Source organism: Rhinatrema bivittatum, chromosome 4, assembly GCF_901001135.1.
Source record: "Rhinatrema bivittatum chromosome 4, aRhiBiv1.1, whole genome shotgun sequence".
Lineage (NCBI taxonomy): Eukaryota > Metazoa > Chordata > Amphibia > Gymnophiona > Rhinatrematidae > Rhinatrema > Rhinatrema bivittatum.
The window spans coordinates 288046933-288072369 of NC_042618.1; the positions used below are offsets into that span (position 1 = coordinate 288046933).

At 41.1% G+C, this 25437-nt stretch overlaps 1 protein-coding gene across 2 annotated transcripts in view; it reads right to left on the reverse strand.

The window, feature by feature from the left end:
* INTS13 (integrator complex subunit 13) overlaps positions 1–25437 on the reverse strand; it is a 560030-nt gene that overhangs the window by 221831 nt on the left and 312762 nt on the right. For both annotated transcript variants that reach the window (XM_029600167.1, XM_029600168.1), the window contains exon 9: positions 24493–24577. In XM_029600167.1, coding sequence (XP_029456027.1) covers positions 24493–24577 — 85 coding nt within the window. The remainder of the gene's footprint in view (positions 1–24492; positions 24578–25437) is intronic.

Here is a 25437-nt window from a genome sequence, read left to right on the forward strand (position 1 = left end):
CAGACTGTGACCTGAAAAACAAAGAGAGAGCGAGGCCCCCGAGGAGGAGGTACCCCTGGTAAGTCCGAGGAGACAGAGCAGCTTAGGTAGAGTAACCCTTGCTAACTCTATTAGTTAGCGATTTCTAAGACCTTATATATCCGGTACTGCTGACGTCATCTCAAGGGGATGCCCCTGAGGTTCGCGCCATTGCTGGTACATCAGTTGGGGCCATGCCGTGCATGCGCCCTTAGGCCCTTGTGAAACATGGCAGATTGCAGCGTCGAGCCGCTCTGGAGACGCCGGAGGAAGACAGCAGAATGACGCCGCAGCAGCCAACCTTCCACTTGAGCAAGAGGGAGTCGCCAAGGAGGTAATGAGGGCGAAGTGGAGACGTCGGACAGCGACAGTCGCAACAATTAAATCAAGTTTCATTCTCTCTACTCCTTCCGGCATGTGCACTCTGTTGCAGATCTTAGAATCATCTGCAAATATACAAACTTTACCTTCTGCAATTTCGCTCACAAAGATATTGAACTGAACCGGTCCCAACAGTGATTCTTGTGGCACTCCACTTAACACTGTTTCTCTCTTCAAAGTAGATTCCATTTACCAATACATGCTGTCTTCTACCCATCAACCAGTTTGTAATCTAGGTTACCACCTTGGCGTTCACTCCCAAGCTTCTCATTTTATTCCTAAGCCTCCTATGCAGGACCGTATCAAAAGCTTTACTGAAACCCAAGTAGATTACATTGAGCACTCTTCCTCGATCTGATTCTTTAGTCTTCCAATCAAAAATATCTTTTAGATTTGTCTGACAGGACCTTCCCCTGGTGAATCTATGATGCATCGGGTCCAGCAATCCTCCTGACTATAGAGCCTCCATTAATTCTCCCACCACCGAGATGAAGGTAATTGGCCTGTAGTTTCCAGCGTGCTCTCTGCTCCCACTCTTGTGAAGTAGGACCACCAACGCTCTTCTCCAATCACTCAGCACCACTCCTGTTTCCAGGGATCTATTGAATAGGTTTGTATAGTGGACCCGCCAGCACATCTCTGAGCTCCCTCAGTATCCTGGGATGAACCTCATCAGGCCCTTTGGCCTTGTCCACTTTCAATTTCCCTAGTTCTTCCCATACATTTTCTTCTGTAAACAGAGATTCATCTACCCCATCTCCATCTATGGTCTTGTCAACCAGCAACGATCCCTCTCCAGGGTATTTGTTTAATATTTACGACATTTCTTCATTTCTCTCCACACACTGCTCCTTATCTTTCAATTTCACTATACCTCTTCGGACTTTCCTTCTTTCTCTGATATATCTGAAAAATATTTTGTCTCCTCTCTTTACCTCTTTGGCAATTCTTTCTTCTGCTTGAATTTTTGCTTTCCTGATTTCTTTCTTAGACTCCCTCATTTTTAACAGATATTCTTCCTTTTTTTTTTTTTTAGATCCTTTATACTTCTCGAATGCTGTTCTTTTTGCCTTAATATTTTCAGCCAGCTCCTTAGAGAACAATATCAATTTCTTTTTCCACTTACTCTTCTTAACAGTTCTAACATATAGATTTGTTGCCTTTATAATAGCTCCTTTTAATTTGGCCCACTGTTGTTCTACCAAAACCATTTTCTCCCAATCTTCCTCCAGGTACATCCCCCATTTTGACAAAGTCTGTATTTCTTAAATTCAAAACTTAGGTCTTGGTGTGACTTCTCTGTATTCTATTTGTGATATCGAACCATACCAACTGATGATCACTACTGCTCAGGAGAACATGTACCCGAACATCAGAGACATTATACCCATTAGTGAGCACTAGATCGAGGATCTCACCCTCCCACATTGGTTCCATTACCATTTGTTTGAGCAAAGCATACTGAAAGGCATCCACTATTTCTCTTTTTGTAGATTCCGCAGAAGGGATGCTCCAATCCACAATGGGCAACACTTTTTCCCTATTTCCCAACTTTTGGATGTCCTCAATCAGGTATCCGTCCAGTTCATCCATTTGGGTTGAAGGCCTGTAGATCACACCAGTACAAATGGAAGCACCATCTTTTCTTTTTAGGATGGTCCATAATGCTTATTCTTTTCCCCATGTCTCTTACAATTCAGTTGCTTGAATATTGTTTTTGACATAGAGAGCTACTCCTCCCCCTTTTCTGCCCTCTCTGTCCTTCCTTAACAAGTTATAGCTTGGGATGGCCGCATCTAAAACATGAGACTCAGTGAACCACCAATGTACAATTCTACCTCTACCATTAGGGCCTGTAGGTCTGGGATTTTATTGCTCAAACTATCAGGCCAATACAGTACAGTGCGCTCCACTGGAGCGCACTGGTAACCCGCGGTTGGACGCGCGTTTTCGACGCGCTAGCTTTACCCCTTATTCAGTAAGGGGTAATAGCTCATCGAAAACGCGCGTCCAAACCCCCCCCCCCAAACTAACAGCACCCGCAACATGCAAATGCATGTTGATGGCCCTATTAGTTATTCCCGCACGATTCAGAAAGTAAAATGTGCAGCCAAGCCGCACATTTTACTTTCAGAAATTAGCTCCTACCCAAAGGTAGGCGTTAATTTCTCTCGGCACCGGGAAAGTGTACAGAAAAGCAGTAAAACCTGCTTTTCTGTATACCCTCTGACTTAATATCATGGCAATATTAAGTCGGAGGTCCCAAAGGTTTATAATAATAAAAAAATAAAATAAAAAATTTTAAATCGGCCCGCAGCTTGAAAACCGGACGCTCAATTTTGCCGGCATCCGGTTTTCAAACCCATGGCTGTCAGCGGGTTTGAGAACAGACGCCGGCAAAATTGAGTGTCGGCTATCAAACTCACTGACAGCTGCCTCTTTTTACCGCGGGCCCTAATTTGAATATTTTTATTTACTGTATCGCGTGCACAGGACACTGGCCTGTGCGTGCACCGGGAGAGCAGGTGCTCGCCCGCTCTCCCGTGTTTCTTTCTGTATCGGCCTGTATGAGCATTTATGGCATGGCATCCTCTGTTTTACTTGCTGTTCCCTTCCTAATAATTCCTAACATTGTTTGCTTTTTTATTTTATTTAAGAACTTTTCTATACCGGTATTCTTGGGTACATCATATCGGTTTACAGATAACTTAACGTATTACAGAGAACAAGGGTAGGAGAAACAAGGGAACGCCACAGCACACTGAGCCGATGATTTCAGCATATTATCAACTTTGTCGCCCTATATGCACCTCCTTGCACTTGTCCACATTGTATTTCATCTGCCATATGGATGCCCAATCTTCTAGTCTCGCAGATGCTATACCTGCTAACCTTTCAGCCATAATTTTTGCTAAGTTTCATAATCAAAGTTGAGTAATAATATAGGATGGTAAGATTTCGGGATTGATAATCTCTTTAAACAACTCAAAAAATGAAAACCGGCCTTCTACTCTGTGCCCAAAATTCTTCCAGCCAAATAGAATGTTCCCTATAATGTATATCCTGTAGCCTTGTTGAACTTTCTTGTCTATTTATGCAAATCAATAGGTAATTAATACCCTATTCTTTCTTATCAATAAAAGAACATTTCTTATATATGGAAGTTTTTCTGAGAGTGACTAATTTCTTAAGCCAATCAATACTGATAGACTGTTAATATAGCTAGCGCTCTGTTTACCTTATTGCGCTTATCATATGCTGTCATTTGCACTTCCAGGTTTAGTTTGGACAGAGTCTCTTTACGATTTTCTCTCAGCTATGCTGTTGGTAACTGGCCAATTTCCAACAAGGAGACCTTTTCTGAACAATAATACCTGAGACTAATCAGTGTGCCTGTCAACATTACACTTCTCTCTCTCTCTTGCATTTGCACACCTCTCTAAGTTGATTATAAGAATTCACGGATCAGTTTATATTTAATTTTTACTAAGCTTTCCTTTTATCTGTGAAGTGCTCATTGAATCAAGTTTTACCAATCAGAATCACTTTTTTCACACGCTCTCAGTTAACTTGGTGTGTTTTAGGATTTCCTTTCAATGATTTTATAGCTTCTGGCTAATCTTGTTGACTATAAGAAAATTATTCCTTACCTGCTAATTTTCGTTCCTGTAGTACCAGACAGTAGTACCAGACCTGTAGTACCAGACAGTGGGTTATATCCCCCGACCAGCAGATGGAGTCAGAACAGAGTTTGAGAGTGTCAGCATATAGAGTAGTGCACCCTCTGCTGGAGCTCAGTATAACGTATAGCAAAGCCCAAAAGCAAAACACAACATTTTGGATCCAGATCCATCCCCAAAAAGGAACAGAGAAAGATATAAGTAAACAAACGGTCAACGGGACCACCAACAGTCAACTTGTGAGGAGCTGTGAACAGTAACAATAATCAGAGACAAACAGAATGAAAGTTACCTGGAAGAATCCGAGCAGGACCTAATGAAACCCCTAGTGGCGGGCGTCTGGACTGATCCATGGTACTACAGGAACGAAAATTAGCAGGTAAGGAATAATTTTCTTTTCCCTGTACGTACCTGGATCAGTCCAGACAGTGGGATGTACCCAAGCTTCCCCAAACCGGGTGGGGTCCTGAGAGACCTGCTCGGAGAACTTGATCGCCAAAAGAACCCGTGCACTGAGGCGCCAGGTGTAGTCTGTAATGTCTGGAAAAAGTGAGCAACGACTTCCACGTCGCCGCACGGCAGATTTCCTGGGAGGAAACGGAGCGAGATTCCGCCCAGGACGCCGCTTGGGATCGCGTGGAATGAGCCGACACGCTGCGAGGCGGCACCCAACCCGCCGCAATGTAAGCCGATGAGATGGCGTCCTTTATCCAGCGCGCAATAGTCGTCTTGGATGCCTGAGAACCTCTCCTCGGTCCTGACCAGAGGACAAACAAATGATCGGATACCCGGAAGTCATTGGTAACCTCCAGGTAACGGAGCAGCACACGCTTGACGTCCAGGAGCCGGAGAGACCGGGATTCCTCTGAAGCGAACGCTGGAAGCTCCACCGTTTGAGTGACGTGGAAGGCCGAGACCACCTTTGGTAGGAAGGATGGCACCGTACGAAGGGAAACCCCGGAGTCGGAGAAACGCAGATAATGATCCTTGCGAATACCAATGTGAAGGTATGCTTCCGTCAAGTTCAGCGAAGCTAGAAACTCTCCTTTGCGTACAGCCGCTATCACCGAACGCAGGGTCTCCATGCAAAAATGGGGCACCCGGAGGGCTCTGTTGACCACCTTCAGGTCTAGGATCAGACAAAAAGAGTCTTTCCTTCTTGGGGACCATGAAATAAATCAAATACCTCCCTGTCCGGTGCTCGTCTGGAGGAACTGGAACAACCGCTCCCAGATCCTCCAACTGTCAAAGGGTTTGAGCCTCGATGCGCCGCTTTTGAAGAGATCCGCAGGGAGAGATTAGAAACAGGTCTCGCAGGGGCCAAGCAAATTCTAACGCGTAGCCGTGTTGTATGATGCTTAGACGTTATGTTGAACCCTCCTCATAGAATAGGGAGAGCCAACCCCCTATCACCGGAATGGAGGAATGGGTCGGTGTTATCTCATTGTGAGGACTTGGCTGCCGGACCGGGATGGACTCCGTCACAAGGAGGCAGACGGCCTCGAAAGGAAGGAGCCCAAGCCCGGGGCCTACACGAAGATTGACGCTGACCATAGGATGGCCTGGACTGCCGAAACCGGCGCAGACTTCGAAAATGAGACAGCGACGGTCCAAAAGGCTTGGAAGACTTAGGCTTAACCTCGGGAAGCTTGTATAACTTATTATCCCCTAAATATTTAAATAAGCTGTTCCAAATCTTCTCCAAACAAGAATTTTCCTCTGAAAGGAAGTGCCCCCAACTGAGACTTAGAAGATACATTAGCCGACCAGTTACGGAGCCACAACAGCCTTTTAGTCGACACTGCCGAGGCCATGGTACGGGACGAAGTACGGAGGAGATCATATAAGGCACCCGCCCCCCCATCTGCCACTGCTGCCTCCAGACGATCTACCTGCTCCGCTTCCTCCGGGGAAAATTCTCTTGCTCTCAGCAACTGCTGCACCCAACGCAAGCTCACTCACTCCATCAGACGGCCGCCCTGAGCCCCAGAGCTGACACCTCAAAAATCCTTTTCAAGTGCACCTCGAGCTTTTGATCCTGCTGGTCTTTAAGGGCAACCGCCCCTGCCACTGTGGTATGCTTCGTAAACGCCGACACTGCCACATCCACTTTGGGGACCTTAAGCATTTCCAGGGAATCATCTGGGAGCGGATAAAATTTATCCATGGCACGCCCCACACGTAGGCTCGCCTTTGGGGCATCCCACTCGCGAAACATGAGCTGCAGCAACATGGGATGAAAGGAAAAGTCTTAGTCTGAGGACGAAGACTCGACAGGACTGGGTCCACTGAATCCGTAGCCGGGACCTCTGGGGGGGGGGGGGATTGAATCCCTAGCTCCGACAGGACATACGGAATCAGGGGCTCCAGTTCATCTTGACAAAAAAAGCGGAGGACGTGAGGATCATCACCCTCAACAAGGGCCATCCGCTCCGCATCCCCATCTCCCTGCAGGGGATCCGCAGCCGCAGAGTCACCCACCAGAGCGGGCTCACCAGACCCAGACGATCCTCGAATGCCCCGGTTCCTGGATACCTCCGGAGGATCCGGGCGAGGAAGATTTGCAGGAGGAGGAACCGGCCTTGCAAGACCCGGATCTGGCTCCCCCGTAGGCATAAGGCTAGCCAAATAAGCCTTTTGCATAAGTAACACAAAATCCGCAGAAAATGAGGACTGGCCCTTTAAGCTCCATCCGATGGGAACCGGGTCTTCTCTTATGGGGAGAAAGAGTGGGAGGGGAATCCCCTCCCCCTGCCGGGATGTCAGAGGACTCCTCCGAGGCTCCCAAAATGGCTGCTGTTCCCGTGCTCCGCGAGAACGAAGCAGGCCGTCTGCTCTGACCATGTGAAGGCTTACCTGCACCACGGGGCCTCGCAGCAGTCCTCCCCGTAGCCCCCTCTTTAAAGGCCGAAGAGCCTTCTCCTCCGGGGATGCAGCGGGAGCAGAGGCTATCGCAGGAGAGCCTCCCCGCCGGCTCTCCACAAGCCACACAACACAATGCACGTGGCATCGCTGAGGCGCAGAGGCAGGAGAAACACCGAAAATAAACCCTTCGGAGCCTGGGAGACTGCAGAGCAAAACATGAAGCACTCAACTTCTTTTTTTTTTTTTTTAAGAATTCCCGCTACTCACACGGCCAGGGGTCTCACCAGAGGATCACTGACTCTGGGCAAAGGGGGAGGGACCGTCCCACCGGTAAATCCCCCCCCCCCCAGTCACTCACCAGTGCTCTGGGAATAGTGGCGACAAATCAGCGGAAGAAATCAAAGATTCCGGCAGCCAAGCCTGCAACCGAGGAGGAAGCCCTGCTCAGTGCTCTTTTTTTTTTTTTCCTTAAAGGAGCCGTTTTGGTCTAACCAGAGGTACAGAAAAACTGGGCTGCTGCTGCTTTCTTTTTTTTTATAAACTAAGGATAGTACCAGGACCGCAGGTTCTGCCACCTTCATCTGCTGGAGAAAGAGAAATACTAAAGGGATCGCAGGTGGCACACTGGTATATTAGTGGGTGCCCTTCAAGGTTTTCTCTGTCTCCATCTGCAGGAAGGGAGGCAAAACCCAGCAGTCTGGACTGATCCGGGTACATACAGGCAATAGCAGTTTATGGATTTTTCCTCTAGAACTTATCCAAACCCAGTTACAATAACTGCTGTAACCACATCCTCTGGCAATGAATTTCAAAACTTAACTATGCGCCGAAAGAATTTTATTCGATTTGTTTTAAATGAGTTACTTGCTAACTTCATGAAGCGCCCCCTGTTCCTTCTACTATCTGAGAGAGTAAATAACCAATTTACATTAACTTGTTCAAGTCCTTTCATGATTTTGTATACCTCTATCATATCCCTTCTCAGTAGTCTCTTCTCCAAACTTAACAGCCCTAACACTTCTTTATTCTTTCCTCATAGGTCAGCCGTTCTATGCCCCTTAGAGCAAATTTGTTGTGGTGGAACCAACTACGGATAGTGCATAAGCATAAACAAGCGAATTGTTTTGTTAGGTCCCATTATGAGCCTCGCCATACCCTGCTAGTCAGACCTACTTAAGCAAAACAAAAGGAGATGCAATTTGCTATCCAGATGGAAATGATACAATTGGTGTCCAAGTTGGTTGGAGTAAAAGGAAACAAAGAGGTAGATCTTCTATGGCCTCTGATCTTCATCAGATAGATGGCAATGGCATTTTTATACTCCAAACCATATTGAATATGGTTTTTTTTCTATTTTATCTATCAGCATTTTAATATACACAAGTAAATCTTCTTGTTGAGAAATAACAGTGCTATCCTGGCAATACACAAGGTAAATACATTAATATTCAACATATTAATAAAGCACACCGAAAAAATAAAAGAAAAATAGAGGGGCTTGGTATCCTGAGCGCAATATTAGGAAAAAAAATACAGAACAATAATGGTAGCTAGATGAGACTCAACATTTCCTTAACGCCAGTCATACCAGGGACATATTTAGGAGTGTGTATCCAGAAATACTCTCAATTGAGACGGATCGAAAAAGATATAATTCTCATTATACCTAATGCAACATTTACATGGGTATCTGAGGACAAAGAGAGCCCCTTTTTGTAGAACTTCTGAATGCAGAACTAAGACATTTTTTCTCCTAGACTGAGTGGTTTTAGTAAGATCTGGATAAATCCAGACCTTTTGGCCGTAAAATAAGGCCAGTCTATTACAAAAAATAGTCTAAAGATATTATTCCGGTCCATAAGAAAAGCAAACAAGATTAAAAGGGGTCTTCTCCTAGTAACTATAGTTTCTTGAGAAACCTCTAAGATCCCAGAAATGTCCAGCGATGTTGATTGCACCTCAGCTTCCTCACTAGCATCTGTAGCTTGTGGCAAATAGTATGCCTTAGTAATCACAGGCATGGTAGCATCCGGCAGCTTCAACACCTGAGAAATATATATTTTAAAAAGTTCCAACAGAGAAATCATCTTAATCACAGGAAAGTTCAAAATTCTTAAATTGTGAGATCTTAAAACATTCTCTATATTTTCCAGGTTTCCTGTTATTTATTGATTCCGCTTGTACCAAATTATGCTGGATCTTTTCAGAGGCGGCCAAACGCTGCTCCATAGCTTCTATTTTATTTGTTTGAGAGGAAAGTGTATTTGTATTCATTACTACTCGATTTTTAGTTTCCAAAGTAATTTTAGATAAAGAAAGAATCAAGGCTTCCAAAGATGTCAATGCAGACCATATTGTTTGTAACAAGAGTCATTTCAGGAGGAGGCTGAAGATTAATCACTGAATCTAGAGTTCTTGGGTTCATACCTCCTAATCCCATGGATATACCAGCTCCATTCCCCATACCTGCAGACAATGGTGGTTCCATCGATGTTCCCTTGGGATCAATTTGTTCCATGTAACAGTTATGCCTCATACTATAATTGCTATGTTATTTGTTAACTGATATGATGCTTGTATACTTGTTAACTGATATGATGCTTGTATCTTTTATGCTCCATTCTATTTGCACTGTTTCTTTGTAAACCCGCTATTTGCACTGTTTTTCTTTGTAAACCAATACGAAGTGCAAATGGCAATCAGTATACAAAAACCTTTAAAATAAATAAATAAATAAAAATAAATCATGGAGGCCTTGTCCTCCAGCTCTCTTGTGCTCACAGGGGAGTGCCTCCTCATTTCTTCCTGTCCCTCAGGGTCTCACGGAAGGGCTCGCTCGGAGCTCACCAATTATGTCTCCCTGTCGAATTCCCGGGGAAACTGCTGTGTCTGCCTGCATCTTACCCATCTCGTGGCCTGGTGGAGCTGGTCTGTTTGGCGCTCCAGGACTAAAAGAGATATCCAGGGTCAAAGGGGACGGTGCTCGCTCAATATCCATCCCCAAAGCGACCAGGTATCCTGGAATGTTTGTTGATGTCGCTGTGAAGAATCTCCCGATCCTCGGCTGAGTAGTCTCCAAAGCAGAGGAGCTTAATACGGCTCCCCTCAATTTGGCCTTCCTCTTCGTATGGGGCATTTGAACAGGATATTAGGAAATAAGGTATGCTGATCAGGAGCTCTCCGTCGGCACATCACATCCAGCTAGTTTAAATACCCGAGAGGGATGATGTCATCCAGAGGGGATGCCCCCGAGGTTCCCGCCATGACGTGGTTAAGACTTGCCCGTGCGCGCCCAGAGAGTCCTGATGGCAAGATGGTGGTTGTCGGCGTCCGTGCCAACCTGGGAGGCCTGGGAGCGGTAGGCAGGTCGTCGGCAGCTGGCGGAGGCTGCCAATCTACCCCATGGAGATAGAGAAGCAAAGAAGGAGGTGAGCAAGAGCAGTCGCAGCCCTCTGCGACCGATGGGTGTAACAGTGGGTTTTGAGAACAGACTCAGAAAGATGCAGAAGGTATTCAAGCAGTTTTTGTGTGGGACAAGAGAAAGGATCTAGGGCTTTGCCCTCACACCAGATGGCAAGCTTCCACTTTAACCCATTAGATTTTCAGGTGAATTCCTTGAAGCAGAAGAATATAAACATCTCATCTGAGAAACCAAAGGATGCTGGAATGAAAAAGCATTCTCTGGTTCTGTGTGATCAACTGGATGGATAACAGCTGAAGGAGTAAAAACCAAATTTGTCTAGGCGAAAAGGAGCTAAGAGGATCATAGTTCCTTGGTCTGAGTAATTACAGTTTTCACAACCAGGGGTATTAGAGAGGTTGCATATACAGAAGCCTTGTAAAACCCCTCCCCTCCAATGAAGGGAGAAATTGTCTCATGTTAATCTGCTCTCTGATCCTCTCCTGGAAGAGAAATTCCCTTCTGGAGAAATATCATGTTCACTATTATTTGATCCATGGAACACTCGGGGGGGGGGGGGGGGAGGGGAAGGTCTAGGATCTGACATACTATCCACTAGGATGTTGTTTTATTTGGATAAAACATTGGGATTTAAATTTCCTACCATGCCAACTGCCTCCAACTTATCCAGTAAGTTTTTAGAAGGATACAACTTACCCAGATAAGTTGAAGGCATTCTAGGTGAACAAGTCTGGTCATGCTACAAGGCAAGTTATTTGGATAACTTTGATTTAACTGGGTATATTCAAATGGTGCAGTCATGTCACTAATATGGGGAGTGGAAATCCGAATGAACTATACTCGATGGGGGGAGAAAGGCTGATGTGCACGGAGCAGGAGAGAGACTTTGCGGTGATGGTGTCTAACGATCTGAAGTCGGCGAAACAATGTCACAAGGCGATAGCTAAAGCCAGAAGAATGCTGGGCTGCACAGAGAGAGGAATATTGAGTAAGAAAAGGGAAGTGATTATCTCCTTGTACAGGTCCTTGGTGAGGCCTTACCTGGAGTACTGTGTTCAGTTCTGGAGACCGTATCTCCAAAGAGACTGAGACAAGATGGAGGCGGTCCAGAGAAGGGCGACCAAAAAGGTGGAGGGTCTTCATCAAATGACTTATGAGGAGAGATTGAAGAATCTAAATATGTACACCCTGGAGGAAAGGAGGAACAGAGGTGATATAATTCAGACTTTTAGATACTTGAAAGGTTTTAATGATCCAAAGACAAAGACAAACCTTTTCCATCAGAAAAAAATCAACAGAACCAGAGGTCACGATTTGAAGCTCCAGGGAGGAAGACTCAGAACCAATGTCAGGAAATATTTCTTCACGGAGAGTGTGGTGGATGCCTGGAATGCCCTTCCGGAAGAAGTGGTGAAGACCAGAACTGTGAAGGACTTCAAAGGGGCGTGGGATAAACACTGTGGATCCATAAAGTCTAGAGGACGTGAATGAAGAGTGGGTGGCTCGCAGGAATGACGGCTACTACCTGGAGATAATACCCTTATTCAATAAACATACACACGGTTAATGTGACTCCAACATTGCTCTAAGCTTCAATGGCAAGAGGAAATGTGGAAAAAAGGATTTGCATTCCCAAAAATCGGGGAGTAGCTTGCTTGTTACGGCGGTTACTACCCCAAACCAAATAAGCCTGATACTTCACTTTCAATGCATATCCAGTGTAGCTCTCTGCTTCAACGGCAGGGGAGAAAGACTGATACTTCACGCATATCCAGCATAGCTCTCTGCTTCAACGGCAGGGGAGAAAGACTGATACTTCACACATATCCAGCATAGCTCTCTGCTTCAATGGCAGGGGAGAAAGACTGATACTTCACGCATATCCAGCATAGCTCTCTGCTTTAACGGCAGGGGGAAGGAAGAAAAGTGGATCTATATACAGACAACAACCAACAAGGAGTGAATTACATAGTCTGGGTAAACAAATAAGCATGGGTGTAGCTTGCTTATTGCGGCGGTTACTACCCCTAACTAATCACGCAAGGGAAATAGAACCAAAAGGTTACTAAGAGCCAAGAGAAACAGATAAGTATGAGAAAAAAAAAGTGCGAAACTTGCTGGGCAGACTGGATGGGCCATTTGGTCTTCTTCTGCTGTCATTTCTATGTTTCTATGTAATATGCCACTAACCTTAATTAATCATTCTCTATCAGAAGGAAATATATCACATGGATTAAAACAAGCTCTGATAAAGCAGATTCCTAAAAATAAAACTGGTAGAATTGACAATTGGGACAACTATTGTCCAATATCCAATTTGTCTTTTCTATCAAAAGTACTTGTAAATCACTTGGAAGAAATGTGGAAAAAAGGATTTGCATTCACAAAAAAGCGGGGAGTAGCTTGCTTGTTACTGCGATTACTACCCCAAACCATCTACCGGTTCACCTTTATCCACCTGTTTATTAACGCCTTGAAAAAAAGTGAAGTAGATTTGTGAGGCAAGACTTGCCTTGGGTAAAGACATGCTGACTTTTGAAGAATATGATTGATCAGATACACAATATTAGGAAGGAAAAATACCCAGACGCCTCTGCTGTACTGTGGCCTGTCAGAGGTGAATGAACTCTGAGTGCCTTTCTGAGCATGACTTGCAGAATGTCCCTGAGGTAGACCTACTGGCACCAACATATTCAATGGCAACATTTACTTCATAATACAATGAAGCTGGGTTCGCATGAAACCAGGATGCAAGCTTTTGTCTTACAAATGCATATCTCAACGGACAGGAGCCAGGTGAAAAGATTCTTCTTTTAAAGTTACAGTTTTAATTAAGTCCTGGCTCCAGAAAACGGAATTCATGCCGAGCTTCCTATTCAGGCCAGAGACTTGCGATTTGTTTACACAACAAAGAATATCAAGAGAAGAACAGAAGAACAAAGTGCATCAAAGCCAGGTTGATAAAGGAACTTTTTATGGTGGGAGGATGAACAGGGTTAGAAGAATTCTCAGTTGAGGGATGTCCTCACAAGCATTTTCTATACATGATAGACTGTCATGACAACAGCATCATGTGTTTTTGTAAATGAGGTTGTGGGCAGTTACATGATTCTGGAAACTTCGGTAGTGCTGTATTTTGATTATATAAGTCAGGGCATGTCATATATTCATGGAGATGCTAGTTATTACAGATAGAGGGCATATAGCATCTCCCAGGAACACTTGTCTTTGACTCTTCTTTACAAAGCCAAATAAACTAAATTTTAAACCTCTTGCTGAGTCGAAGTGTTCTTGTTGCCCTGACTTTGAGTCCAGAAATTATTGACATTTTGGCACCCCAGATGGGACTTTAATAGCTGTTGTTATTATAAATATTATTAGCTGTAGTGTTATGTTTGGTGGACAAACATGGCTCTAGGTTCTTGGATGTTTTGGCTTTTCATCCAAAGATGAGTTTCCCAGGTGGGCTGGAGGTTATCCCGGAGAATTATGAGTTCAGAGAAGATGTGGAATGAAGTTTTAAGCTGCAGGATCCATTTTGTGAGTATGTAACGAGAAAAAAAAAAAAAAAGGAAAAATCTGTAAGTATCAATGTTTTTATTTTATTTGTTGTACAGGGTACATTGGGTTCAGAATATTTTTTGCAAAATGTTCTTTAATATATGTTAGGGAGACAGGACATGAGTTGATGATTTGATTAAAATCCAAATTAAGTTATGCTCTCTTCAGAATGAACAGTTGAAAAAACAGAGGTTTCGGTAGCAACAGGGGTCTTTTGTCCTCAGACCGCATGGTTTCTGGCTAGGTAGCAATTTCAAGTTACACCTGGGAGAGTACGGGAGAGATTTTTTCACTGCAGTACAGTCGCTTCGAAAGGAAGAAGAGGGAATAAGTTAAATTGGGTAAGTTTGAAAGTTATTATTAGTATGATAAAGAGTTTTTAGTTAGTGGATTTTTACCAAAGTTTGGTTGTTTGTTGTGTGTACAGGAAGGTGCTAACGGCTTTAATCTTTTACAGCAGGTTACATGTGGTTAATTTCTTTCTTTTCCTTCTTTGATTAGCGTTTAGTGATTGTAGTTAAACCTAAAATGGATAGTTTTATTGGAGCAGTAGGCATTTTTTGGGCAGAGAGAAAGCAGGAGTGAAAACCATTAAAAAAAAATGCGGTGTTTTTAAAACTAGAAACTGCATGGCTGGATATTATAGTTTACAGCTGTCTGTGATCAGAGGTACATAAATGCATCCAGTTTGTTTTAGTCCATGAGATTAATTTTTATAAGTTCATATTTAAGTTTGCTTTGGAGTTAACGCGTGATTGTTGTTAGGGTATCATTAATCAGAGAAAGGAATCTTTCAGTTCTAGGCTGTTTTGCTTCTCCCCCTCAAGGTACAGAGCTGAATGATGTAGCCATGGCTGGCTACAAGGACTCTTATGTTTACAGTAAACATAGAAATATAGCAATGATGGCAGAAGGAGAACGAGTGGCTTGTCGGTTTGTCCAGCTAGTTTTAATACATATTTTCTTACCAGGAATGTAGAGATGCTTATATTGGCATCTACGTTTTTAGAATTGTGTTAGTAATGAGGGTTTATTGTGAAGAGATCTTAGCACAATGTGCGGTGGGTTACATTTAGAAAGCATGAAACTGTGTTTATTTAAAGCCATTCATAATCAGATTTGATTTATCATTGGAAAGGGATGTTTTTTCTTTGGTCAGGTGCATAGGCAGAGAGATAGAAAGGAAAACAATTTATAAATATACTAAATGAGAGCGATGCCATTTTAATGAAATGATCTGTTTAAGTGCTTTATCACTTAAAAAACCTATTCATTGAGTGTAACAGTTGTTTGGCGGGAGAGGAGGTGAACCCCCCCTTAGGAATGTGTTTGAGAAGAAAAAAAAAAAAACATGGGAGTGAGTCACTTTTAAAATGAATTGTACAGTTCTGCTGAGGTAAGAGGTTTGAGGTTTGAGTATGTTACAGGATGGGGTGCAAAGGTGATAGAAGAGGGACTAATGAATTGATCTGTTTAATGTGAAAACAGAAATTTGTGTTGAAAGTATGGGGAAAGTGAATATTAGGGATGAGAGATGACGTAATTTTAAAGAGGGAAGAGATTTCTTTTTATGATGATATAGGTAGGTAAGAACGAATATGCAGAAGGCTGTGTGGTGAGAAATTTAGAATGTTTTGGTAGAAGTAGAGAAATAAAAATGTGGGTCAGTTGCATTTAAATCTTTTATCATGGGTTTGCTTTTGAACAATTGTGTGCAGATATGAGCTATTTTAAATTAGACACAGGACAGAAACAAACAGAAGGCACTAATATGTATGAACTTTATGCGGCAGTAAGGATGATAGATGTTTCTCAGTTTTGATTATACCTCATTAGATGCTAACTTTTAGAAGAAAGGGAATGAATTAGGTGGTTTATTTTGATGGAGTTCAGGTATTGACTGTTTGTATTGTGGCCTGGTTAGACGATATGTAAAGGAAAAAGATTGTGAGACGGTGAACAGCAGAGAGTTAAGCAGCAATGCCTATTATCTATTTATGTGCCAGTAAGAAAAACCTTTGGTTAATGCATATTAGTATGTGCCATCCTTTTATTTTGCAGACTTCCAGACTCCTAGCTGATATGTCTGTGCTTTTGGAAATGATTCGTATTTTTATTTAGGGTATTTACAGGATTTGGTAGTATGAACTTTGTGGAACATATGCATATTGGATGGAAATAAAATGACTTCTAATTAAGTGCAAAGTTGTCTGTTTTAAGTTTCTCTTTTAGAAAGCGAGTTAGGAGTTTACAAGCATAGAAAAAAAAAAAAAAGGATTTTAGATTTGTAAAAGGAAGTAGCTCTTATCACAGGGGACAGCGCCTCCTAGAGGTGGACCATCATAGAAAGGAAAGTAGCTTTATGACTGCTTTTTGCTGAATTAAGGTATAACAGCAGTTTGACTTTTAAGGAACCTGTAATGTCATTTTTAAATTTAATTTTAATCATTATATTAACTGTCATATATTAGATTTCTTTCTAGGGTACCAAAGCACAAAGCACATCTGTCTCTGTTCTATGGGAGATGAAGATTAGTTTTTTCCAGTTTGATTCCTTTTCAATTTTTGAATAGATCTATTTTAATTTTCATCCTGAGTTTTTGTTTTCTTTTGTGGATCGATCCAATTCTTTTATATTTTTAAAGTACTTTTTAATTTTTTGAGCTCAAAAGTTTGTCATGTTGTCTGTTCTATGTTATATGTGTACAATGAGGAATGAATGAATGCATGCATTATGTGGTCAGTGCTGTGACATATATGTTTTAATGTACAGTTTGAGTATTTATGTTTGTGGTCTGGACCATTGCATGATGTTTTGAAATAATGTGGGGATTATTTTGCAAATTAAATATAGGGAGTACGTGATATAATAGTATTTTCTTACTACTTAATCGGATTTTGTTGTACTTTTATTTAGGTTTGAATCCATACACATACATCTAATCTAATGAGCTAAGAGATTCTACTCTGCCATCACTGAATCCTACTAAAAGAACTATATACGCACTGAATGCAGAAATTATTCTTGGTCACAGAAGTTCTTACATATTATATGGACTGCAATGCTTACAATTTATACCTGATTTTTGCTTTTTTCTTTGTTCTGTGGGAATGACTTTATGCAGAATTTAGGTTCTTTCATTCTCTGTCAGCACTTAGGTGTTCAAGTTAATGATATCATTTGAAGTGATGCTGTTTTTATTAGTTTGTATGTTCTAAGTTAAGTAGTATTTTCCAGTCTTAGACTTTATAATACTTATATGCTGAATCCACTAAATGCATATGTACTAGGTTTTTTATCTTTATCTATGGAAGCTGCTTTGATCACATAGAGGGTGCTGTGTCTCAGTGTGATTTCAATATGATAATTCAGGGTTTAATAGGGAGATCTATATATGTTTCTCTTCCACACCAGCATAAGTTATAAGCTATTCCTATTCTTTTGTTTTGCAGCTTGCTCTTATGGTAATCACTTTGCTGATCTTTAATATCTCAATATTCTATTTTTTTATTCTAACTTCTTCGCTGAACCCGTCTTTGAATATCTTTGTATTATGACACTATTTACTAGATTTTACCTAATGACTGTTTCACTTTCTTTCACAAAGATTTCTTACTAGTGTAGCCTGTGATACTTATTATGAGATTGTTCTCCTTGAAAGAAATACATACCTTGCATATGAGGAGCTCTGTCATGGGGATCTGCAACATTCTATTACTATATCTTTTGGTATTCTAATTGCTTATTGTTCTTTTCTTCTTATTTTGGCCCTTTTACTAGAAACCCTATCTGTGACTTAAAATATTCTGTTTATAAGCTAGTTTGTTTCCATTTAGGATTCCAAAGGGGAAGATATAATTTTCCTTATTTCTGTCTTTTATTTGTATGACATTCCTTCCTTTCCCTGTGCAAAGACTCACACTGATGGTTTATCAATTCTGCAAAGTACATTATTTTGTTTTAGTTCACATAATATGCTAAAGACTTTCTCATAGTGTCAGCTTTACTTGTTTTTATGATTATTCCCAATTACACTTAGACTTACCATCATCTAAGAAGGGTATTAGCCCCACTTCTCTAGAAGTACCTGAAGACGAAGCAGTATTACTAGCCATCATCTACCTTAATAACTAATACCCCTCGACTGACATTGGTTTAGAAACCTTGCCATCCACAGCTGTATTATCTCTTGGACATATGACTGCCACAAGTGAATTAGGACTGTTCATACAGTGAGGGCTTTCACTGCTACAGGTTGTCGTCATAATACTGGATAGCACTATAAATACCATACAGAATTAGTATGATGTTTCGGACTTTTGCTATGCCTTTGCCTATCATGCATATGCCTTTGTATTTGATCTTCCATCACTGCAGCATATGACTAGAATATGTCTTATGCTTTGCAACACTTTTATAATTCATCCCACATCATGTATGCACAACACAGTATGAGTTCTTCTATTGATTCTTGTTTCTTTTATTCTATTGGTTTCTTTACTTTTCTGGTAAGGTGCATTGATTATATCCCTGCTTGCCATTTTAATAAATATTATCCTGGGTAGTTGTTTAAAACAACAATATTCATTGAAAAGATTTGCCCAGTATACCTAGTATTATATGAGAAACATAGTACTTTCATACTGGTCTCTCTGTGTACTTATCTTTATATGTTATACCACTAGTATGTAATTACTTGACTCTGAAAGATAACATATGTGATCATGCTATTATGAAGTAGGGCCTTTTTATAATGCAGGTATCTGTATAGCTCCATTATAGAGCTAATAGCTACCTAGTGAAAATTAGTTAGGATGTTATTGTTTGAGTAACTAGTGAATGCTTGTGGGAGTATCATTCATATTAATTAGGAATCTAGAGGGACACACATCTATGCACTACACCTGATAAATACTAAGGTTAGTGGTTAGGACACACTTTAAGTTCCTTTGTCATGGCTCATCATCGAAGACTGGTTGATGGAACACCTGTCCATTAACGGTGTTCCAAGAGGGAAATGAAGAATATGATTGATCAGATACACAATATTAGGAAGGAAAAATACCCAGCCTCTGCTGTACTGTGGCCTGTCAGAGGTGAATGAACTCTGAGTGCCTTTCTGAGCATGACTTGCAGAATGTCCCTGAGGTAGACCTACTGGCACCAACATATTCAATGGCAACATTTACTTCATAATACAATGAAGCTGGGTTCGCATGAAACCAGGATGCAAGCTTTTGTCTTACAAATGCATATCTCAACGGACAGGAGCCAGGTGAAAAGATTCTTCTTTTAAAGTTACAGTTTTAATTAAGTCCTGGCTCCAGAAAACGGAATTCATGCCGAGCTTCCTATTCAGGCCAGAGACTTGCGATTTGTTTACACAACAAAGAATATCAAGAGAAGAACAGAAGAACAAAGTGCATCAAAGCCAGGTTGATAAAGGAACTTTTTATGGTGGGAGGATGAACAGGGTTAGAAGAATTCTCAGTTGAGGGATGTCCTCACAAGCATTTTCTATACATGATAGATTGTCATGACAACAGCATCATGTGTTTTTGTAAATGAGGTTGTGGGCAGTTACATGATTCTGGAAACTTCGGTAGTGCTGTATTTTGATTATATAAGTCAGGGCATGTCATATATTCATAGAGATGCTAGTTATTACAGATAGAGGGCATATAGCATCTCCCAGGAACACTTGTCTTTGACTCTTCTTTACAAAGCCAAATAAACTAAATTATAAACCTCTTGCTGAGTCGAAGTGTTCTTGTTGCCCTGGCTTTGAGTCCAGAAATTATTGACACTTTGTTCTGTGATTTTGATGTTTAGAACACTTTTCACTATTTTTCCTGGCACTGAAGTCTAGCTAACCGGTCTGTAGTTTCCCGGATCGCCCCCTGGAGCTCTTTTTAAATATTGAGGTTACATTAGCTATCCTCCAGTCTTCAGGTACAATGGTTGATTTTAATGATAGGTTACAAATTTTTACTATTAGGTTTGAAATTTCAATTTTGAGTTCCTTCAGAACTCTGGGGTATATACCATTGGGTCCAGATGATTTACCACTCTTCAGTTTGTCAATCAGGTCTACCACATCTTCTAGGTTCACCGTAATTTGGTTCAGTCCATCTGAATCATTATCCATGAAAACCTTCTCCAGTACAGGTACCTCCCCAACATCCTCTTCAGTAAACACCGAAGCAAAGAAATCATTTAATCTTTCCGCGATGGCCTTATCTTCTCTAAATGCCCCTTTTACCACTTGATCATCTAACAGTCCAATCGACTCCCTCACAGGCTTTCTGCTTCGGATATATTTTTAAAAGTTTTTACTGTGAGTTTTTGCCTCTACGGCCAACTTCTTTTCTAATTCTCTCTTTGCCTGTCTTATCAATGTCTTACATTTAACTTGCCAACGTTTATGCATTATCCTATTTTCTTCTGTTGGATCCTTCTTCCAATTTTTGAATGAAGATCTTTTGGCTAAAATAGCTTCTTTCACCTCCCCTTTTAACCATGCCGGTAATCGTTTTGCCTTCTTTCCACCTTTAATGTGTGGAATACATCTGGACTGTGCTTCTAGGATGGAATTTTTTTTTTTTTTTTTTTTTTTTTTTTTTTTTAACAATGACCATGCCTCTTGCACACTTTTTACTTTTGTAGCTGCTCCTTTCAGTTTTTTTCTAAATTTTTCTCATTTTATCAAAATTTCCCTTTTGAAAGTTTAGCACGAGAGCCGTGGATTTGCTTACTGTCCCCCTTCCAGTCATTAATTCAAATTTGATCATATTATCATCACTATTGCCAAGCGGTCCAACCACCGTTACCTCTCTCACCAAATCCTGTGCTCCACTGAGAATTAGATCTAAAATTGCTCCCTCTCTTGTCTGTTCCTGAACCAATTGCTCCATAAAAATGTCATTTATTCCATCCAGGAACTTTATATCTCTAGCATGTACCGATGAATCATTTACCCAGTCAATATTGGGGTAATTGAAATCTCCCATAATTATCGCATTACCAATTCGGTTAGCTTCCCTAATTTCTCTTAGCATTTGACTGTCAGTCTTGACCAGGTGGACGGTAGTATACTCCTATCACTATAGTCTTCCCTGACACACAAGGTATTTCTACCCATAAAGATTCAATTGTGTAGTTAGTCTCATGCAGGATGTTTATCCTGTTGGACTGTATGCCATTGCAGACATAAAGCGCCACACTGCCTCCCGGGTGCTCCTCTCTGACATTGCGATATAATTTGTACCCTGGTATAGCACTGTCCCATTGGTTGTCCTCCTTCCACCATGTCTCTGAGATGCCAATTAAGTCTATGTCATCATTCACTGCTATACATTCTAATTCTCCCATCTTACTTCTTAGACTTCTGGCATTAGCATACAAACATTTCAAAGTTTGTTTTTTGTTTGTATTTACATTCTGCTTTTTAATTGATAGGGATATGTTAGAATTATTTTTAGCTCAGGTAAGTTTTTAGTTACAGGCACTTGGACTACTTTTCTTATTATTGGAACCTCATTGTCAGGATGCCCTAATTCTAATGCATCATTAGCATCCTTTGAAGATACCTCTCTCCGAAAGCGACTGTCGGCTTTCCCCTTTGTTCTAGTTTAAAAGCTGCTCTCTCTCTTTTTTATAGGTTAGCGCCAGCAGTCTGGTGCCACCCTGGTTAAGGTGGAGCCCATCCCTTCAGAAGACTCCCCCTTCCCCAAAAGGTTCCCCAGTTCCTAACAAAACTGAATCCCTCTTCCTTGTACCATCGTCTCATCCACGCATTGAGACTCCGGAGCTCTGCCTGCCTCTGGTGACCTGTGCGTGGAACAGGGAGCATTTCAGAGAATGCTACACTGGAAGTTCTGGATTTAAGCTTTCTACCTAAGAGCCTAAATTTGGCTTCTAGACCTCCCTCCCATATTTTCCTATGTCATTGGTGCCCACATGTTTCATGACAGCCGGCTCCTCCCCAGCACTGTCTAAAATCCTATCTAGGTGATGCATGAGGTCCGCCACCTTCGCACCAGGTTGGCATTTTACCAGGCAATCCTCATGCCCACCAGCCACACAGCTGTCTACATTCCTAATAATCGAATCACCAACTATGACGGCTGACCTAACCCTTCCCTCCTGGGCAGTAGGCCTTAGGAAGATATCCTCGGTGCGAAAGGACAATGCATCACCTGGAGAGCAGGTCCTTGCTACAGGATCCTTTCCTGCTGCACCAGGTTGATGCTCTCCAATCATGAGACCTTCTTCCTCCAAGGCAGCACCAGGGCTGCCAGTCTGAAGTTGGGACTTGACTACAATGTCCCTGAAGGTCTCATCTATATACTTCTCTGTCTGCCTCAGCTCCTCTAGGTCTACCACTCTAGCCTCCAGAGATCAGACTCGTTCTCTGAGAGCCAGGAGCTCTTTGCATCTCATGCACATATACAATTTCTCATCGGTGGGTAAAAAAATCATACATGTGACATTTGATGCAAAAGACTGGAAAGCCCCCCTCTTGCTGCTGGACTGCTGCCTTCATCTCAAATTTGTTCAGTTCCTACTTAGGTTTTAGGTTGCTTAGGGACTCTGTTTTATGAGGATTTGATGCGGATTTATCTTATTTTCTTGTGCTTATCGATTTAACAGCTGCCTTTCATATTGTGGACTATACCCTGTTGTGCCATCAGTTGAGCAACATTGGGTTCCAAGGTAATGTTCTCAAATAGTTCTCTTCCTTTCTATCTAATAGAACATTCCAAGTCAAACTGGATAATCAAATATCTGATACTTTCCATATTGATAAAGGTGTCCCTCAAGGCTCAGCACTCTTGGCAACACTTTTCAATATTTAAATGCTCCCACTGGGCAAATTACTGGTGGATTTAGGAATTACTTTCTTCCTCTATGCTGATGACACAGTTTTTCATTCCATTCTCCAAATCATTTGAAAACACTGTATCAACACTTTCAACCTATATGAAAGCAATACAGCAGGAATAATCAGAACTTAAGCTAACATTAAACCCGAAAAAGACTGAAATTATTTGGTTAAGTAGAAACTCTTAGACAGCTAAACCACCGGCTATAGACTTGGGTAACTTTCAAATTACTCCCTCAAATCAAGGTTAGGTATCCAGCTAGTTGAGAATCTTACTATGAAACAGCATATAAATAAATTAAGCAAGACAGGTTTCACCAAGTTGCGCATATTACATTTCTTGAAACCTTTAACAACTTTCAAAGACTTCCGAATTGTATTGCAAACTCTGATTTTCTCAAAACTAGATACTGTAACTCCTTATTTCTAGGTCTTCCCACATGTCTCTTAATACCATTACAAGTCCTACAAAATACCTCAGCAAGACTTTTGTTAGGAACTATTTATTTAGACATTTTATATACTGTTGTTCCATGTATAGGATTATACCAGGAAATTTGCTCACATTACACCCTCACTGATTTCACTGCATTGGCTGCCAGTACAGTCCCGAATCTACATTTAAGTTTATTTATTTTTATTTATTTATTATTTTGTTATACCGACTTTCATGACAGGAATCATATCAAACCGGTTTACAATTAACAAAGTGTGTAAAAAGAGAGAATTCAAACATAGTAATATATGTTTGAAGAAGAAATGTAATATACGCAACTTGGTGAAACCTGTCTTGCTTAATTTATTTATATGCTGTTTCATAGTAAGATTCTCAACTAGCTGGATACCTAAATCCTGACCTTGATTTGATTAAGTATTAATGTTAATATTCAAAATCATTTATTCGAGTAAAACCGGTATTATAAGTGTGTCATTACAACCATACACATCACAGCCAACACTAAAATCCTACAATACGGAGCACACACTTGACACATGTAAGACATCATGTGTTTTCCATAGTGGGTCCAAAATTTTGGAATTCCCGACCTGAGATGTAACGTTTGATACCAGATTAAAAGAGATTTAAATGTGAACTAAAACCATGGCTATTCAAAAATGCATACAACCTAACTTAAAAACATCAGAATGTAAAGATCTAAAATAACAAGAAGGACAAGAGATACTAACTGATGCATGATGAAGAAATTTAACGAGAGATTGCAAAAAGCTCAATGTACTGACTAATATGTGAAATTTGTTATTTTAATTTATTTCTGTACTTCACGTTGTGTCCTAGATCTTTAGTTACCATGTATTCGAACATTTCATTTGATAAATGTTAATGCCTGTTTATGAATACTACCTATGTAACCGGTCATTATCTGCTGATTTATAGCTTTAAATGTTATTTTTGTAAACCACTGCGATCTTTATAAAGAACAACAGTATATAAAATGTCTAAATAAATAAATATAAATAAATAAAAATCCAGTTTAATTAATCTGGATAAGTTATTTGGTCTGCCTAGGCATAATATTGATCTCAATTTTCAGAACTCACATATTTCCTGTGTGCATGCGTTTTTTTCTATCAGCAGTTTCTGTATAACTTTATCATGGATATATGATGCTTGGAATTGATTTTGTCCTTGTATAGTGTACGGTGATGATTATATACTCACCACTTTTTAAGAAGTCTACATGGGCCTCTTTGTGATGAAGAAGCTCCACATCATAATTGGCAGATGTATTAGCATGCTGTTCTTCCTTTATTTGAAAACAAAAAATATATACATATTTAAGATTACTATACAAAGTTGCCCATGCAACATTTTAGCTTACAGATAAAAGAAAATAGTTCTGTTTATGTCCAACTACAGTGGGTTGCAATGTTGTAAAGACTACTCACCTTAAAGGTGCAATAAAATAATATTCTCTCATGTTGTCTCACTTCACCAACTTTCACTATTAACCTAACAGGAATATTTAATGTCAATTTCTTTGCATAGCTCTAATTCCTGCTGCTGCTGCTCCAAAGAAGTGTGTGTAGCAAGTCAAAAATTATACAAAAATTTTAAAATATTTTGTAAGATTTCAATATCCAGTGTTTTTCTCCTTTCCATCTCAGTTCTGTCTCCTGATCTGTCTGTTTAAAAATTGTCATTTTGTCCTACTGTTTCCTGTCATTTCTCCCTCCCTTAGTGTCATCCCATTTCCAGCACTCTTCAAATTTCACTCCTTCTACAACCTGATCTTCTCTTTCCTTCTGTCTCCCTTCTTATTTTCACCTCATCTTGGCCACCAGGATTGTTATCCCAGGAAGTCAGGGTGAAGTCTCCACTCCAAAATCATAACCAACTTGGAGGGGTGGGAAGTAGGGGCCTCTTTGATACTGTGATCAACCCAAGAAGGGGGGGGGGGGGGACTCTCTCTGATGATGGAGCTAGCTTATGGGGTCAGTCCCCTTCCAATGACAAAGCTGTGCAGGAGCTTCCCAAAGCTGGTGGGGCAATGGCAGAAGCATGGTGGCTCGAATGGTTGCCTATCTTTGCCAGTCCTCTTTTCCCATCCTCCTAGCCACATCTTTGGTGGTTCCTCTTTTCCTTCTAACGGTTTAACAATTTTAG